Here is a 17211-nt window from a genome sequence, read left to right on the forward strand (position 1 = left end):
TATCACCAAAGGCCTCTGTGATGTTATAGTGGCTGTGGTGGTGGCAGTGTCTTCTGGTTCCTGGGAAATGGACAATGGGGTGTGGCCCAAGCTGACTGCAAAATTTTGCTCCCTGGGGGGCATTGGTAGGGGTATGTGGGCAGAAATTGAGCACCAAATTAATCTCAGTCCACTTAGTTTTCCCAACCCCTCCTCAGCCACAGGATGGAGGAGTACGATTTGTGATGTGACCAAGAGCTTCTGTGATGTCAAAGCAGCAGAGGCATGGGCTGGAGCTGCCTGTTAGGGAGGGGCTGCCTCAGGCCCCCTGAAGGTTCTCAGGACCTCATCCTGGCTCCACCTGGGCTTGGCCTGGCCTTGGTTGCTCCAGTGCAGTGAGGGCTGATGAAGTCCTGGGTGTGGGGCTGTGCACCTGCTCCAAAGCACCTCCCCAATCAAAACCTGCCAATTTGGGCGGGCCACCTTGGGCCGGGAGGGATGAAGTGGGCACAGAGGGGTGAGGTAGCAGCTAAAATAAGAATAGAAATAGTAATAATGGCAAGCATATAGTACTCCTATGTCTTTGCCATTGTTCTAGGCATTTACTGGGTATGACTTTATTTAGTTCTCACAATACTCTGCGAGGTAGGTGCTTTTATTCCCATTTTACGGATGAGCAAGCAGGCCCAGAAAGGTTAAGCGACTTGCGCACATCACGCAGCTAGAAGGTGAAGTCGAGATTTGAATTCAGACAGCCAAGATCCAGAAACTGTGGTGTTCCCGGCAACTGCTATGCTTCAAGAGTTAAAGTCAAGGGCTTCCCTGGCGGCGCAGTGGTTGAGAGTCCGCCTGCCGATGCAGGGGACACGGGTTCGTGCCCCGGTCCGGGAAGATCCCACATGCCGCGGAGCAGCTGGGCCCATGAGCCATGGCCGCTGAGCCTGCGCGTCCGGAGCCTGTGCTCCACAACGGGAGAGGTCACAACAGTGAGAGGCCCGCGTACCGCAAAAAAAAAAAAAAAAAAAAAAAGGTCAAGGTCTTCCCTGGTGGCGCAGTGGTTGAGAATCTGCCTGCTAATGCAGGGGACACGGGTTCGAGCCCTGGTCTGGGAAGGTCCCACATGCCGCAGAGCAACTACGCCCGTGAGCCACAACTGCTGAGCCTGCGCATCTGGAGCCTGTGCTCCGCAACAAGAGGATAGTGAGAGGCCCGCGCACCGCGATGAAGAGTGGCCCCCGCTCGGTGCAACTAGAGAAAGCCCTCGCACAGAAACAAAGACCCAACACAGCCAAAAAAAAAAAAAAAAGAGTTAAAGTCTGCTAAAGTGCTTGTGTAAAGGGCCCCAGCATGAATTCTAAGTGAGCATTGGTTGAGGGCTGTGAACCTGCCTGCAAGGATTCCCAGAGGGATGTGGGCAGCTGGTGGCCCCTCCCCCACCCCTTATCGGAGCCCCCAGACCTGCGGTCTCCCCCTCCACCCCCCTCTGATTTCCCTCCGGTCTCCTTCGCTGATTCACTGGCCTCCTCTTCCCACCACATCGCAGCCATGGCCTTGGTTCTGCAGCTGCTGCCGCTGCTGCTGTCGAGGGCCCAGGGGAACCCCGGGGGTAAGCCATCCCAGGAAAGTCGGGAATGGTCGAGGAAAGACTGAGGCAGGAGGAGGAGGAGACCCGGTGCGGGTAGTGGGGGGGATGAGATGTGTATGGGAAGATCCAGGCTGGCGGGAGGGTAGAGGAGAGGGAAAAGGCGTAAGGGGGAGGGGCGTCTTGCTCTGTGGACTTGCCTTGACCACCGTCACCCGCAACCCCCCCCCCCCCCCCCCCGCCTCCCCTAGCTTCACTGGACGGCCACCCCGGGGACCGGGTGAATCTCTCCTGCGTAGGGGTCTCGCAACCCACCCGCTGGGTCTGGGCACCTAGATTCCCGGCTTGCAAAGGCCTGTCCAAAGGACGCCGCGCGATCTTGTTGGCCTCACCGAACGGGACCCCCACCGTGTCTCCCGTCCAGCCCTTTGCTGGCCGCCTACGTGCCCTGGACCTTGATATCCGGCGGCTGGAGCTACTCCTGAGCGCGGGGGACTCGGGCACCTTTATCTGCAAGGGCCGCCAAGAGAACAAGAGCCGTACGGAGCTTCACGTGCTGGGGGACCGGGCCTATTGCAGAGCTCCGGGGCCTACCCACGGTAGGTCCAGGCCTTCACACAAAGGGGACCTAACTCAGACACACGCCCCCGTCAGGGAGGAAGCCTGGTCTGGGGGTTCCTGAGTGGCGGAGCTAGCTCTCTGTCCCCGCACCCTGACCTCGGCATCCACCGCTACCCCGCTTCCAACGTTCCCGCAGGGTCCGTGTATCCCCAGACTCTAATCCCGCTGCTGGGCGCTGGGCTGGTGCTGGGACTCGGAGTACTGGGCTGGGCCTGTTGGCTGCGCAGGTGAGCTCTAGGGGCGGGGCCTGGTTGAAAGGCTCTCGACCAGAGGCGGGAGGGGCAGGCCCAGAACTTTCGCGGGCCAAAACTACATCGGGAACCCTCGGGTGTGGTTCGGAGACGAATGGGGGAGGTCGGAACTTGCGGGCGAGGCCATGCGCTGGTGGGTGGAGCCCTAGCTAAGGAAGCCAAGCTAGAGGCCGAGCTGGCTCCAAGCGTGGGCGGAACTATCTGTGCGGGTGGGAACCTAGGTTGTTTTGCTGGTCAGAGCCGGCCTGTTGCTGGGTTGTTGTTGGCGCGTCCTGGGGCCCAGAACAAGCGAGACAAGATTAGTGGTTCTTAGAGACTCTTATCCATCCCCTACAGGCGCTCGCCCCCTCACCCGCCTCGACCACCCCCCAGATTTGGTGAGACTAACTCCACCCCATTTGCCTTCCCCGCACATTCCCCACCCAATTCCTGAGTCTGAGCCCTTGCTGGGAGCAGACAAGTTGGTCACCTTCTCTCAATCCTTCAGCTCTGTCCCCCCCCACATAGTTCCATTCGTGAAAGCGGAGCCCCAGAGGCCAGTAGAGGAGGAAGAGCCCAAGATTGCAGGGGACCTGGACCAGGAGCCGGTAAAGGTTTGGGGGTGGGATGGGGGCTGGCCAGAATCCGTGAGTAAAGTGGACCAAGAAAGACAGAGGCTTGGATCCCCAAGGGAGTCAGACATCTGAGACCCTCCTACCTTCCTCCCCACCTTTCAGAGCCTGCTCTACGCAGACCTGGATCATACGGCCCTCAGAAGATCCTGCCGACTGTCCCCAGTGGTCCCTGCTGATGCCTCCACCACCTATGCGGTTGTAGTTCGAAAGGAAGCCCTTACTACCTCACAAGCTGGGGGCTCCCAGCTCTCCATAACACCCCTCCCCTTCTTGGCCCTTCACCTGGAAAAGGAAGGCACCATGGGATAGAAATGAGCACTAGACTGGGAGTCAGGAGACGGAGGACCCAGGCTATCTCTGCTGCTGATTTTGGTCCCCATCTCTCACACAGCTTCCAGGTCTCCTTCACCACTGATGTCCTTAAACCTGATCAAGCCCTGTCTCCCTATCTTAAGACATCAACAGCTCCTAGATTTTTGCCCTATCTCTTCCCTTCTCTCCACAGTCAAGCTCTTTGAACCAAGGGCCTACACCTGTCTCTTCCATTTTTCTCTTCACTCCACTCCCACTGCTCACGTGCTCGCCATGAGATTGCCAGTGATGTCCTAATAACCACACCCACTAGACATTTATTAGCATTCATCTGGCTTGGCCTTTGATCGCTCTTATTTAAGCTGTTTTTCTTTAATGCTGTTGTCTTCCTTCTGGACTCCTCATCCTTGCTCCCTACCCCTGCAGTATTCTCCACCATTCCAGGTTTGTCTTTTTCTTTATCTGCCTTCTCCCTCTCCTGGGATGCTGTCATCCACAGCCAGTCCTCAGCCTTTTTCTGTGCAAGCAACATCCATAACTCTCTCCAGTTCAGATCTCTGATATGAGATTTCCAAACTGTCCCTCAGACATCCCTGCCTGGCTGGCCCTAGGCATTCTGCACACAGCAGGTCCAAAAGCCAACTCACTGTCATCTCCCAAGCCACTTACTTAATCCTTCCTCCTCTGCATTCTCTCTTGATCAACCCCATTGCCCAAGCCAGAAATGGAGAGTCATGTAGACCTCCTTCCTCTCACTCCCACACGATAAACCAAGTCCTGTCTTTCTATTTTAATGTCACTGTCAAATCCACACCCTTTTCACACCCAGCACTGCCACCTGAATGTACTCTTTATTTCCTCCCTGGATTACCCATAGCCCCACCTCATCCTCCTGCCCTTGTTCTCCTCCCTGAAACTAGAGGTATTCTCCCCAAATGCCAACCTGCTCCTGACAGCCTATATTTCAGCAGTATTTCAGCTCTGGGCCCTTGGGCCTCAGCTTTGGGTTCACGGTGCTATAGTACTCTACTTACTCTCCAGGCTCATCTCTGTCACTCAGTGCCTAGAATAGGACAGCCTTAGAGAAATTCTCCCCAGCCCCCAAATGCGCCTTTGCCCAGTGCAATTCCTTCTTCCTGGATTAGCCTTTGCCTCCTCCCCACTATCTGCCTGGCTAATTCTTATTTATCCTCAGGACTCAGTTCAAGTGTAGCCTTTGCTGGGAAGCTATTTCTGACCCACTTTGCCCACCCCTGCATACACTCTGATGCCCTAGGGAGCCCCCTTATTTCTCTCATAGCAACAGCCTCCTGTGAATTGTTCCATTACAACCTGTATTTCAATTTATAAGAAATTTTCACGTGAGTCCCCTGATATCAGGAGACTGACCCTTTTTATATCACCGCTAAGCCTCAGTAAATGAGTGAAAATGAATATCCCTGGAAATGTCATTTCCTCCTATCAACTAGGGATGGGCTGTTGATCCTCCAGTCTCTGAATCATCTGACATTTAGATAAATTCAGTGAGTGATTCACCCATATTTTTTCTCTGCCCTGTCCGTCTTGTGCCCAAGCAGCTATGACAGGGCTGGACAATGAGTCAGTGAGCACTGAATGATGAATGAAGGAGGCCTGATGAATGAAGGAGGTTTGATGAATGAAGGAGGCCTCCTTCCCAGCACTGACCCCAACCTCAGGTTTCAGCCCTGCCCTTGACCCCCTGCCCCAGTAAGACACCAGTCGCAGCCCAGTCGCAGCCCAGTCTAAAAGGTCAGTTCTGTTTTATTAGTTCTTGAGGAGAGGATTCACCCAGTGACCTCCATCCTTTTTCTCACTCTATGCCCTCCCCCTACCTTGGGGCCATCTCCCCACTACTACCTATTCACTGTCCTTTATCTAACCTTCCTTCCCCTTCTACTCCTATGCCACCCTGCCCCTGGTCAGCCAGGACCCCAAGGCCAGGCTCTCAGCTGTGGGGGCGTGTGCTGAGCACCAGGCAGAGGGAGCTGAGCCCAGCGCCTGCCTTCTCCAGTTCCGAGCAGGACACAGGTACCAGGGTGACGTCAGAGAGCTTCTGCAGTGCCTGCAGGGAGGACAGTGTGTGGGAAGAAGGGAGTAAGACCCCAAGGCCCACAGCCAGGGCCCCATTTCAGCCAGCTAGAGTGGCCCCACCCTGGCTTCTAGAAAAGGTACCCCTTCTTCCTCCCACTAGGGAGGCCTGAGCCCCATTTCTCTGGTTGTTGTTGGTGGTGGAGCTCCTGCCTTCTCTCACCTCCTGGCTGTTGGGCAGGTCCCCGCCTCCACGGTGCAGGAGGAAAGGGGGCATACCAGGCAGCCCAGGACGCAGAAAGAGACAGTCAGCCGCTGCATCATCTGGGAGGGTCAGGGAGGCATAGGGGTGATCCGTCAACACTGCCATTGCCTGGGGGAGAGGAGAGAGGAAGCGTGCAAGGCTCAGAGCCTCTCCAAAACTGAGTCCGGCTGCCCTACCACCACTAAGGGCTGGGGACAGAGTTACATTATTGTGGAATAATAATGATAGCAATCACATAGCACTTACTATGTGTCAGGCACTAAGCGCTTTAATTAACTTGTCTAATTTCCACCTCGGACTCACACGCAGTTCTTTCCACCTGCTACCCACTTCTCCCCTACTTCCGATCCCACGGGTCGGTCCTGTCCATCCTTCAAGACACAGCTTGGGTGCCCTTTAAGGAGTTTCTTGAAACTCGGGAAAACGGTGTTAATTGCCCCTGTTCCTCCGTGTTGCAGCTGTCTGTCCCGTTTATAATAACTTCTTGTTTTCACACGTGTTTTCACATAGATGGACAGCTCCATGAGGGTAGGGGTTGGAGTTAATTCTCAGAGCCTCCCAACTCCCCGCCTCCCAGGCCCGGAGCCACGCCCACTTTTGTTGGCCGCGCCCCAACCTGCCCCACCCCAGCCCCAACCCCTTCTCACCCTGACAGCTTTTTGGGCAGCCTCGCTGCTACCTGCCACCACAGTGCGGGGTCCCCCCATGCCGCAGAGGCCACGCAGGTGGGAGGGGCTCGAGACCGGCACCGTGGAGACGGCAAAGTCCTAAGGGGAACAAGGGAAAGTATTCAGGGACGCGGGAAGGGTGAGAGGATACCCTCAAACACAGGCTGCTCTCAGCTTCTTCCTCCTCAGCGCGGCCCGCCCCGCGCCCCCGCCCAGGTCCCTCAGACCCCCATCCGCTCCCTGCTCCCCGCATCCAAGGCTGGTCCCGCTCCTCACCCGGAACGTGTCCGCCACGATCTCAGCTCCTCGGTGATTAGTCCACCTGGAGAGGCCTACGAAAAACTCCCGGCCTGAGCCCAGGGAGGCCGTCGAGGTATGAGGCGGGAGTGGGTTGGAAACAAGGCCCGAGATGGCCCAGTCTCCCAAAGTCTGCTTCCCTGTGCCAAGCCCCAGGGTGCAGGCACCCCAGCCTCACCGGTGAAGAGAACATCAGTGCCATCCAGCGTCGCGTTCTCGTCCCCCATCTCCACAATTCGGAGCCCCAGGTCCTGGAGGGCTTTGCGGACGCCATCGACCTTAGGGCAGGAAAAGAGGGCGCGAAGCGGAGACATTCCCACCCCCATTCTTCCCTTAAGCCCCAGACGTCCAGATCCTCCCGTCCCCCTACCCCACCCGTGCCCAGGCGCTCACCTCCGGCCTGCGGGCGGGGCTCCAGGGCCGCGTAATTAGGGCCGTATCCCCTTGGATCACAGCGGTGTCACCAAGCAGCGGTCCCAGCGGCAGCGACTCTTCAGGAGGCAGTTCTAATAGCTGCAGCCCCAATCGCTGCCTCAGTTTACCCCCCAGCACCCCATGCTCCCTCTGAGCTTTGGCTAGGTCCAGAGCCGGAAGGCCAGCCCCCGCACCCTCCCCCGACGCCAGGCTCTCCGGGACCCCCCGGATCAGGGCATGGGAACAGCGGCCCAGCCCCTCCCCTGGCGTCCCCATCCCATCCACACAGACGCCCCCTCCGGCTGCGCTGATTTCTCAGTTGTCTCTTTTTAACTTCACCTGTCTGGGAGAAGAAACAGAACGGGGGTAGGCAGAGAGAGACATGCAAAGAAGGGCATAGGGGGATGGTTAAAAGCGCCCGGGTCTTCCTCCTGCCATCTCCGGGCGCCCCTCCCACTCCGCCCCACCCCCTCCAGACCTTCCTCTCCTGCCGACCCCACTCCACCCCGCATCCTCGCGGGTCTGCTGCTTTAGGGGAAGTCCGAGGAACGAGATCGGGATCGCTAGTCTCCAAAACACCTGTTGCCCCTGCTCGGGGTCTTCGAGAGGTCCCTGCCGGGCGCCCCTCTTGGCAGCCGCTAGGATGCGCTCACTCCCAAAAAATGCAGCGGCCCCGCCCCCTTAACCCTCTGCTGCTCGCTGCCTTAGGGACCCGAAGTGCGGCGAGGAGCCCACAAGGGTTATGGGACAGGAGGAGACAGCTGGGGAGAGAGTCAGGACCTGGGGGATGAAAGTCCTGGGTGTCCGAACGAGAACGGGAGAGAGGGACAAGGAGGGAGGAATTAGAGCCTAAGGAGTTAAACATCCTCTCTACCCTGGCCGGTCACTCCGTTCCTAGCGCGACCCAGTGTAAACCAGACTGAGTCCCGGAGGACTGGGAGAGGTCTAAAACGAAATCCGAGGGGCGGGGAAACGGGGGGGCGTGGTTCTGGGGAGCAGGCACCGCTCCGGGCGCCAGGACCGGGTGCCCCAGTCTCCCGATCCATCTTTCCCAAAGTCCACCCCGACTCAGCTCCGCACCCAAATGTCGACCCTCTGCACTGTCCGGCGCAGGCACGGGCCCAGCACCCCCAAACTCCCCCCACACACACGGTCCGAGGAGCACCTCCCACCAGACTCACCTCCTGCGGCCACCCCCACTCTTGCAGCTCTGTGCTCTTGGCTGGGGCCCCACCCCCTGAGGACAGAGTTGGTGAAGAAGAGAGTCGTAGTCTTCAAGCCTAGGGGATTGGAGCTTTGGCTTTGAGGGGTCCCCGGGTAGGCGCGCTCAAGTACTACAGTGGGTCGGGGGCGCGACGGTCTGGCGGCTCCGGGGCATTGTCTAAGCGGGACGGGGCGGGGCTCCTCGATGCCACGCCCATTCCGCCCTGCTTTGCCGCGCCCACTCCACCCCGACTGCGCCCCCCCTTCTCGGAATTCGGCCCCGCCCCACGAGCTCTGCCCAGACCCACCCAGATCTGGTCGGCTCTGGCGGCTGGGCTGCGAGTGCTACATGGAGCACAAAACAGCGCTACGGTGGACCCGCACTAAAAATGGCAGCCCCGTCACAAGCACCCCTCTTGTAAATTCCCGGTTTCTGCCAGGAGTTCGAGGTCATTGACCCACTCTTCATTCCGTGTTGCTCACACTTCAAGTCCCCTTTGTGTAAAAACACTAGATTTTCTTTTTTCCTTTAAAATTATTTATTTATGTTTGGCTGCGTTGGGTCTTCATTGCTATGCGCGGGCTTTCTCTAGTTGCGGAGCAGGGGCTGCTATTCTTTGTTGCGGTGCGCGGGCTTCTCATTGCAGTGGCTTCTCTTGTTGCGGGAGCACCGGCTCTAGGCGCGCAGGCTTCAGTAGTTTTTGCACCCGGGCTCACAGGCTCTGGAGCACAGGCTCGGTAGTTGTGGCGCACAGGCTTAGCTGCTCCGTGGCATGTGGGATTTTCCCGGACCAAGGCTCGAGCCCATGTTCCCTGCATTGCCAGGTGGATTCTTAACCACTGTACCACCAGGGAAGTCCCAAAGCACTAGATTTTCATTCTGTACTTTATTACTGAAATACGTTGTCCTACCAACCCCATAGTAAAAATCTCACCCAGATCCCCCCTCCTTTCTCCTCATCCCCCTCAGCAAGCCCTGCACAGGTGCTCCAGGATTCTATGCCCACTGGCCATTTTGGAGTGTGTCCATTGGGTAACCATGTGGAAACCACCCAGGGCCTTTGTGGAGAAAATGGAGGGGGGCGAGGGAGCTCCAGGAGGGGCTTATTTGAGGGCCTTGGCCACTTGCTCATAGGCCAGCTCGATCTCCTCATCATCTGGACAGGTGGAGGCAAACTCTTCCCGAGCATAGGCATTGCGCAGGTACCTATGCACTCCCCGAAACACATCCGGAATGGAGAATCCTCGGTACTTCTTACATACCACCTAGGGGTGGGGAGAGGAGAACCAGTAGGTTTAGCTTCAGGAAAGTGACATTGGCTGCCATGCTCTTGGTCTTTCCCTTATCCCAAGGCTTCATGATAAAATCCAGGCATTCAAGTAGGTCCACTATCTGGTTTCTCTTCCGATGATTCTTATCTCCCATATAAATCATCTTCAATCATCTTTCTTAACTCCTCACTGTCTTGTAAGGCCTTCACCCATCCTCTCCGCTTACTGAAATCCTGGCCATTTATAACCAGCCCCTTTTCAGGCCACCCCAGTCCATGGTGCTAGTTTTCCCCTCTTGATTTTGAAATATAATTCACAAACCATAAAACTCTCCTCTTGAATTTCCACAGCAACTTTTTTCTACTTTTCATTTGGCTTTTAATCATGTATTATTAATCATGTGAATGTTTTATCTTCTCAGCTAGATTTCAGATCCTTTGAGGGCAAGGACCAATCACCACATATCTTGTCTCTCCGTGCCTAGTACAGAGATTTTCAGTACACAGTTCTGCAGCAGACTGACACTGGGCCCACATTTCAGAAACTAAACCGTAGCTTTGAACTATGACAAAAACACGGGAACCAGCAGTTTTCATCTTCCACAAGAGGAAGTGGAGACTGAAGCTATAGACTTAAAACTTTGATTTTAGGAAAAGCCTGCTCTCTGATCTGGGGATCTGGCAATGACAGAGACAGGAAGAGCATTCTTGAAAGTAACACTGGGATGTGTTACCCTAGGCCAGTCTGTTTGCACCCACACCTTGCATCGTGGAATGTAATTCTCTCAAGTAGTGGTCTTGCCAGCAAAGACAGCAGAGAAGGAATGGGGTGGTGTCTGCTATTGAAAACCACCCTAAGAAAGAAAGCACCTTTGGAGTGATTGTCATGGGAAGCCTGCGTGGGAGACCCTTAAAGAGCCATCCCAGCGACCACCCTCTCCTCCCACAGTGACCACTCACCTGTACTATGTGGAGCTTTGGCAACAGGTTGCAGTCAGCCAGAGTGAGCTCATTGCCGTCCAGAAACTTCCTCTGAGAGATGCCCTCATCCTCAGCGCTGGTCTCATCTACTTCATCTGGGAGAGGGGATGTCAAGTAATTGTCTAAAACTTTCAGGGCTTTCAGGAGTCCCTTCTCCAGGTCTGTGCAAGAGAAGGGAGTTGGTAAGAACATCAGAAGACTGACATAGTCCAAGAAGGCCCATGAGGGGGTGAACACTAATGGTGAGGCCAGTCCAAAATAATAATAGCTAACACTAATGTGTTCATTTTCTCTGTGTTATTCTAAGCAATTTACACACAAAAACTCATTTAATTCTCACATCAACCCATGAAGTAGGTACTGTTATCCTCATTTTATAGATCTGGAAATGGATGTACAGAGAAGTTCAATGAATTCCCCAAAGTCACACAGCTACTAGAATTTGTACTCAGGTCATCTGGATCTAGAGTCTCTCTCTCTCTCTCTCTCTCTCTCTCTCTCTCTCACTGACTCTCTTTTTTTTTTTTTTAATTGAAGTAAGATTTGCCAACATTCAGGGTATCTGAATGTCCAGGTGCCCCTAATCACTGGATCTTTCCTATTCCTCCTAGGACCCAGGCCTCGAACCCACAAGACTCACTATCATTGAGAGCTGGGTTTGAATTCTTGATGTAGGCAGAGAATTTGGCAAATATGTCCAGCCCAGCTGTGTTGGATTCAGGGTTCAGAGCTGCCAGCTTGGGGTACCTGGAAGCCAATGGGACAAACAGGATAAGATATCTTCTGAGGAGGAACCTCAGCTCCTCTGCTACAGCCCCACCACCATCTCTGTTTTTCATTTCTTCAACCTCTCTCTCCCAGAGTCTCCCAGCTCCCCTACTCCCCTTTCCAAGTTCCTCTATACCTGGGAGGGCACAGCACCGCCTCCAGAAATTCCTCAATCTTGTTGGTGTCTGTGTGCACTTCAGTGCCATACAGCAGGAATGGGAGCTGCCCTCCTGGGCACAGCTTCTGCACCGTCTCAGTCCGCCTGGAGGAGAGACCAGGCATTAAGACAGGAAAAGGGAGTTAGGGAGACCCAGAAAGGAGAGATGGAGACACGTGGCAAAGAGACTCCGGATAGAGGGGAAAACAGTTCAGGATGGAAGGACTCAGGTGGGTGAGTGTGTAAGTGTGCATGTGTGTGTGCACAAGGGAGTTTAGAGGAACAGAAGTGCACCTACCTTTTGGTGTCAACAGTGGTGACATTGAAGGTGACTCCCTTGAGCCAGAGCACCATGAACAGTCTCTGGGAGAAGGGGCAGTTCCCGATCTTGGCCCCATCACTGCCAGCCTGGAAAGCAACCCCCAGCCCAAGGTTAGGCCTGGTGCACCCCACTCATCCCCAGGCCATTCTCTGCATCTCCTACTCCCAGACCTAGCTGGTTTCTGCCTAGTCATGACACATACTCAGTCTCACCGCTAAAAGCACCCCTCCAGAACTGGGCTCTCTACCCTGGGGTCTGGGTCAAACCTAAGATGGGTCAGTGAGAATATCTTCTGCAAAGGTAGGCTTCTGGTTCCCCAGAGAGTTGAGGACGGATGGAGGTAGGCAGAGGGAATGGGCTTTGGAGAACTTGGAGGATTTGGACCCTAGAGAGGGAACACTAATGGTGGTGTAGTTAGTTTTCTCTGTACTATCCTAAGCACTTCACATACAAAAACTCATTTAATTCTCACATCCACCCATGAAATAACGCCTAGAGAGGGACTTTGGTGAGGCTAGAGTTGTGGGCTAGAGGCCTGGATTCCTGAATGGAGTAGAGCCTGAGAACAGGAGAGGTGGGGCAGGGTTTGGCAGGAGTTCTGGTTCCCTATACCTCTACCCAAGCAGCTGGGTGGGGAGTCAAGGGGCTCAGAGCCTCGTCCTAGAGATGTGGAGGGCCTTGCAGAGGGGGGCTGCCCTCTAATCTGCAAGTAGTGACCTCATCCCCCAAAGGACACCTCCCCGTTAGCTGAGGGTGATTCATCTCACTGTGTCTCCGGTCTCAGCAGCTTCCTTCCTGGCAAGCAGTGGGGGCAGGGACCTGTGAGGCTGAGGCCTGGGCAGTGAAGGCCACCTCCCTCTTCCCTGGGCACAGCTGGGGTTTCCCAGGACAAGTCCCCTGGCTCCGGATAATCTTCCTCACACAGGACCCAGGGCTGGAATCTCTAGAGCGCAGACTCACCCAGGAGTAAAAATAAAAATAGCCCCCGAGGCAAGTGTGAGAGTGAGGTGGGGACCACACCTAAGGGGGTCGACCCAGGCATGGCTGAGGGAGAGGGAATGGCTACCGGAGAAGCCCCAGCATAAAGGAGAGGGAGAAACGGGCTGGAACACACAAAGGCTAGATGAACAAAAGCGGGGAAGTGGAGAGAAAGGAGGCAGGAAAGCGAAGGGTGGGGAGACTGTGTGAACCGGGAGTTACCGACGGAGGGGGAGGTCGCTAAAGGGAGGGAGGGGCACAAAGAAGAGATCCAGAGAGGGGAGAGAATGCAGTGCTAGTGGGGAAGGGAGCGGGGAGGAAACGGCAGCCTGCGGTTTCGATATGCAAATGCCTTGGGACCACCTCTCCTCATCCACACCCGCAGAGAGCACAGAGCTGGGGCGACTCTTTTTCTTCTGTTTTTGTAACCCCCAAACCCTAAACGCCCTAACTCAGCTCTCCTCCTTCTGCTCTCTCCCCATCTACCCTCGCGGTAGCCACAACTCAACTCTCATCTCCTCGCCACCACCCTTTCTCTCGCTTCTCCAAGTCCTCAGAACACTCATTCTCGACCCCATCACCTCTCTGAGCCAGCTTCTGGAACTCTACTCCCCCTCTCCCGTCTCTTTGCACCCCACCAATTCTTCCCAGTTCACCTGGTCCCACTCCCAGGCATCCGGACCACACCCTCTTCCTTGAAACCTCCCCCGCCCCGACACCCCCCCATCCAAGTCTCCCCCACTATGCTCCTCACCCTCTGATCTTCTTGTAGGGCCCTCGTCCGGATGTTTCCCTCTGTCCCACCCAAAGCCTGTAGGTCTGCTGCCCCCTTCTCTCTCGGTCCTCCTATCAGCTGTCCCCCCACACCCACTCCCGTCAATCTTCTCAGCTCCTGGGAACCCTCCCTTTTCTCTACTTTCCTGTCCTTTAGGCTGCTGGAAACTTGCAGTTCTACAAACTTTTCAGGGTTGAGCCTAGATTTCTCATTACCCACGCACACATCAATTGTCTTCCCCTCCCAAACCCCGGCCACCACCACCCCAGGCCCCTGCCACACACGCCCTAAAGACTGCACGTGGGCTTGGGGGTGGGGATCAAAGAGAAAAGGGATTAGGGAGTTAAGGCTAGAGCTGGGGAAAAGTGCAAGTTGCCTTCCAGTAACTCGGAGGGGGGCCTAGGAGGGAGAAGGTGTTCTTACCTTCACGAACAATTCGACCTGCGGTTGTTCTTCGGCCATGGTTGCGACGGGGACCAGGAAGCGGCCGTCTCTGGGGGAACTGGGAGGGGGCGGGGCCAGGGAGAAGGCGGTCTCACAGAAAAGATTCTCTCCCCCAGACCTGGGACTACTCGCCCTGCAGCGCCGCAAGAGCCCGATCAGACCCGCTCACTCCAGACGCGGCCTTTCGACCAGTCCAGCGTACTCCACACCCAGCGGATCTAGCTCTACCCCCTCCTGGGCTGGATCTGGGAGCTGACTCACGGACCGCCCCGCCCTGAACCTGCGGAGGGGACAGGCGCGGGGGCGGAACACGATGACCTAGGGAGTGGGCCCGGAGGGGTGAGCCTCAGGTCTCCCAGATGATGGGGAAGGGGGTGTTGAGGAGAGGGAATCCTGGGAAACTTCTTGTGTCCCTGCCAGTCTCCTTGAACAAGGGACTTTTTTCTGCCTCGGTTTCCCTGCTTCATTAATCAGATTACACTCCCACTCAACCCTCGCACAAGAAATCTGACACCGACTGCTTGAGCACGTTCCTGAGGGCCCAGAAAGGGAATGAATTATAGAAGGGAAAGGTGGTCCTTTATTACTTTCTCCAAGTTCCCTCGGAACGCCAGTCCAAATTCTGGGTTGCTAGGACTGTGGCCCAGGAGAGGGACTTGCAAGTGGAAGCCTGGGTTGGAGGAAGAGAGCGGTGAGAGGTAGGGCAGGGGTGGGGAAAGGAGATAACCAGGCCTTGTGCTGGGGAAACCGGAAGCTGAGCCAAGGGGCTTCATCACTGGCGGAGGTACTCTCCCGCTCCGTAGCCTGGTCAGCTTTAATGCTTCTACTTCTGCCCCCCGCCACCCCGGTCTGGGGCTCTTTCCTGTGCCCCTTGCCCTTTTATCACTGACGGGTTGCCTTGGAGTTAGGGTGGAAGCATGGGGTTATTACGGCCCCAGAGTAGAGCTGCACCGATGCTAGGGGCTGGTGGTAGTTGGTCCTATCATGGGGGAAAAAAGTGAAGATCAGACAGAATAGTGTGAGTGGAGTCCTCAGAAGGACTAAGGACTCCACAACAAGAGAAGCCACCGCAATGAGAAGACCGCACGCACAAATGAAGACCCAATGCAGCCAAAAATAAATAAATACATACATACAGAAAGAAAGAAGTAGGGAGGACAGAGGAAGAAGAGCTCTCTCCCTCCCTCCCCAATAACCTTGATTTTGGAGGTTCTATCAAACCCTTTATGATCTGCTGAAAAATAGCCCAAAAATATGTCCTCCAGACTGGACATATGCCAGCCTCCACATTTGAATCTCTCTCCTATCCAGCCATCCCTTTCTTCCTCACCACCCTCTGTCTAACAGGACACCTACAGTTCCAGAAAATCATGGTGGAATGCAAGGACATAGGAGCAAAACAGGGCTTGAAACTTAAAGAAAGCGAGAGAGTTGGGGGAGGAGGGGGTGGAGTGAAGAGAGGTGCTGGAACCAGCAGTTAGCGGTTTCCTCTCATGCTTCCTCTTCTGTGGGTTTTCTCCTCCATGGAGGAAGGCCTTTCTCTGTCCTCCTCAGAGAGGGGATATATTTGGTGTTTGCTCCCTTGAATTGTAACATCCGATAAGGATGTAGAATGATTCAACGAGTATGTGTTTGTTGGTGGGGAATCTCCTCCAGGGTGACCCTCAAAATCTGCACACATGACCCCTTCCATCTGAGGAAGGGAGGTCAAAGCAGCGCTACTTCTCAGGGTCCTTTTCTGCTCCAGCTGGTCCATGTCCACCAGAGAATCTGCCCCACAAAAGTCTCCCTTCTGGGAGAAGCCTCAGGCAAATGGGGCCAGCCCTGAGCTCAGACAGGTTTGACAGCTTCTCCCCTGCCTCTCTTTCCCTACAGCTTTTATAGCTAGAGCTGCCTTGATCAATATTGACTTTGGCTAGCTGGCATGGCTACCCACAAAGTATTTTTCCTTAACTTCTCAGGTAACAACAGGTAATGCTGCCCTCTCCTGGTACCATCCATCAGTGCCGCATGGGTTTGAAGCCAGGGGCTATACCCCCAAATCCTGCATCAAAGAAGTTTCCCTCCCATCTCAATCTCCTTGCCCCTGCTTTTCTCCTATCTCAGTATCTCCCCTTTTCTTCCCCAGCCTTTCTTTCCACTCCCTCCCCTTCCTCAGGTTGGTAAACCGGTCCCTAATCTCTTCCCACCCCAGATTGGAACGTGTGTCCCTCCCCAACACTCCTTAGAGCTGTCACCTGGCCTCCTCCAGGTTTCCATAGCCCCATTGCTAAACAATTTGCCAGGGGTAACCATTAACCTAGCCGTTAACTCACTCCCCCACCTTTCTCACTAGAAGGGATTTTCCAATCATTGGTTAGCAGAGCCAGGTTACCATCTTTCCTAAGCTCTTGGGTGGGATCTCCGCATCTCAGAGTACCCAGAACAAAGCTGGGGGTGAAGATGTATTTTAAGAGGTGTTTTTAAAAGTATATGATTGTTTATTTCTTTCTCCTTCACTATCTCCTTGCTTCTCCTCCCCTCAGACACACACACTCAAAAATTAGGCTCATGGAGTAGGGATTTAATTACGTTCCCTGTTTTGAGTCCACCACCTGGCCCAGAATGAATGACACCCTTCTGTCCTTAGGGGTGTGTGTGTGTGTGTGTGTGTGTGTGTGTGTGTGTGTGTGTGTGTCGAATGCTTCCAACTTCTCTTGGGGCGCTGAAATTATTAATTAGGCCCTGTGGTGTCCCTATGGGAGTGATCATACTCTGCACCCAGGAAACAGGCAAAGGTGGGCTGAGATAGGAGTCTCGCTTCTTATTTCCGCTTATTTATTTAAAACACCCACGTAGTTCTTACTATGTTTGCCAGGCACTGTTCTAAGCTCATTATAAATATTAAGTTAGAATTGTTGGCATAGGTTGAATTCATGTTGCTTATCTCCACTCTCCAGAAAAAACAAAAACAAAAACAAAAACCTCCCCAAAACGTGTCTCTGTTCCTTTAAGGTCGGCCTCCTCTCCAGATTACCCAACGCCCCTAGACCCGTTCCGGGGGCTCTGACTCCAGCTCTGCTAAGGACCTTCTCACAGGCTCCACCCCGTGTCAATCAAGGGCCAGAGGCCCGGTTGCTAGGCAATAGCAGAGGGCGGGAAGTTTGAACGTTCTGGCACCGCCCCATATGCGAATAGGCCAGTCATCGTCCAGCCTTCTCTGCGGTCCCCTCCTCCCTCTCGCTCTGTTGGATCTCTAGGCAGGATCCGGGTGTCTTCGA

The 17211-nt window shown here is 54.9% G+C and overlaps 3 protein-coding genes across 8 annotated transcripts; 1 reads left to right on the forward strand and 2 right to left on the reverse strand.

Annotated features, from left to right (window-relative positions):
- The first annotated feature begins 973 nt into the window (after positions 1-973).
- On the forward strand, positions 974-4793 carry MPIG6B (megakaryocyte and platelet inhibitory receptor G6b). Of its 4 annotated transcripts, none has more exons than XM_073810568.1 (6): positions 974-1585; positions 1813-2160; positions 2319-2409; positions 2770-2810; positions 2874-3020; positions 3150-3360. In XM_073810568.1, exons 1-6 carry the CDS (start codon positions 1525-1527, stop codon positions 3221-3223), a joined length of 762 nt encoding a protein of 253 aa, XP_073666669.1. In that variant the 5' UTR covers positions 974-1524; the 3' UTR covers positions 3224-3360. The 4 variants fall into 4 exon arrangements, with proteins under 4 accessions (XP_073666669.1, XP_033719903.1, XP_033719904.1 ...); XM_033864012.2 differs by having other exon boundaries at positions 984-1585; positions 2941-3020; positions 3150-4793; XM_033864013.2 differs by lacking the exon at positions 2770-2810 and having other exon boundaries at positions 985-1585; positions 2921-3020; positions 3150-4793.
- A 324-nt stretch (positions 4794-5117) lies between these two features.
- On the reverse strand, positions 5118-8983 carry DDAH2 (DDAH family member 2, ADMA-independent). 3 transcript variants are annotated; one of them, XM_073810567.1, is made up of 7 exons: positions 8234-8983; positions 7032-7395; positions 6817-6916; positions 6618-6691; positions 6321-6440; positions 5688-5781; positions 5118-5442 (listed from the first exon to the last, which is right to left on the reverse strand). In XM_073810567.1, the coding sequence occupies exons 2-7, from the start codon at positions 7326-7328 to the stop codon at positions 5423-5425; spliced, it is 705 nt and encodes a 234-aa protein (XP_073666668.1). In that variant the 5' UTR covers positions 7329-7395; positions 8234-8983; the 3' UTR covers positions 5118-5422. The 3 variants fall into 3 exon arrangements, with proteins under 3 accessions (XP_073666668.1, XP_033719901.1, XP_033719902.1); XM_033864010.2 differs by having other exon boundaries at positions 5632-5781; XM_033864011.2 differs by lacking the exon at positions 8234-8983 and adding an exon at positions 7531-8206 and having other exon boundaries at positions 5632-5781.
- Positions 8984-9123: 140 nt separating this feature from the next.
- Positions 9124-14146, reverse strand: CLIC1 (chloride intracellular channel 1). The gene is made up of 6 exons (XM_033864030.2): positions 13931-14146; positions 11731-11840; positions 11412-11537; positions 11148-11254; positions 10487-10668; positions 9124-9521 (listed from the first exon to the last, which is right to left on the reverse strand). Exons 1-6 carry the CDS (start codon positions 13967-13969, stop codon positions 9360-9362), a joined length of 726 nt encoding a protein of 241 aa, XP_033719921.1. The 5' UTR covers positions 13970-14146; the 3' UTR covers positions 9124-9359.
- Between the last annotated feature and the right edge of the window lie 3065 nt (positions 14147-17211).

The sequence above is a fragment of the Tursiops truncatus genome, chromosome 10 (assembly GCF_011762595.2).
Source record: "Tursiops truncatus isolate mTurTru1 chromosome 10, mTurTru1.mat.Y, whole genome shotgun sequence".
Lineage (NCBI taxonomy): Eukaryota > Metazoa > Chordata > Mammalia > Artiodactyla > Delphinidae > Tursiops > Tursiops truncatus.

Coding starts and splice junctions, on each gene's coding strand:
- DDAH2 (XM_033864010.2), bottom strand. CDS start 7,328: ATGGGGACGCCAGGGGAGGGGCTGGGCCGCTGTTCCCATGCCCTGATC. Junction 6,692..6,816: donor CACTGATGTTCTCTTCACCG/GTGAGGCTGGGG, acceptor CCCTGGGCTCAG/GCCGGGAGTTTTTCGTAGGC. Junction 5,782..6,320: donor CTGCCCAAAAAGCTGTCAGG/GTGAGAAGGGGT, acceptor CCTCTCCCCCAG/GCAATGGCAGTGTTGACGGA.
- CLIC1 (XM_033864030.2), bottom strand. CDS start 13,969: ATGGCCGAAGAACAACCGCAGGTCGAATTGTTCGTGAAG. Junction 11,841..13,930: donor AGGTCGAATTGTTCGTGAAG/GTAAGAACACCT, acceptor GTTGCTTTCCAG/GCTGGCAGTGATGGGGCCAA. Junction 11,538..11,730: donor ACCACTGTTGACACCAAAAG/GTAGGTGCACTT, acceptor TCTCTCCTCCAG/GCGGACTGAGACGGTGCAGA.
- MPIG6B (XM_033864012.2), top strand. CDS start 1,525: ATGGCCTTGGTTCTGCAGCTGCTGCCGCTGCTGCTGTCGAGGGCCCAG. Junction 2,161..2,318: donor AGCTCCGGGGCCTACCCACG/GTAGGTCCAGGC, acceptor ACGTTCCCGCAG/GGTCCGTGTATCCCCAGACT. Junction 2,410..2,769: donor TGGGCCTGTTGGCTGCGCAG/GTGAGCTCTAGG, acceptor CATCCCCTACAG/GCGCTCGCCCCCTCACCCGC.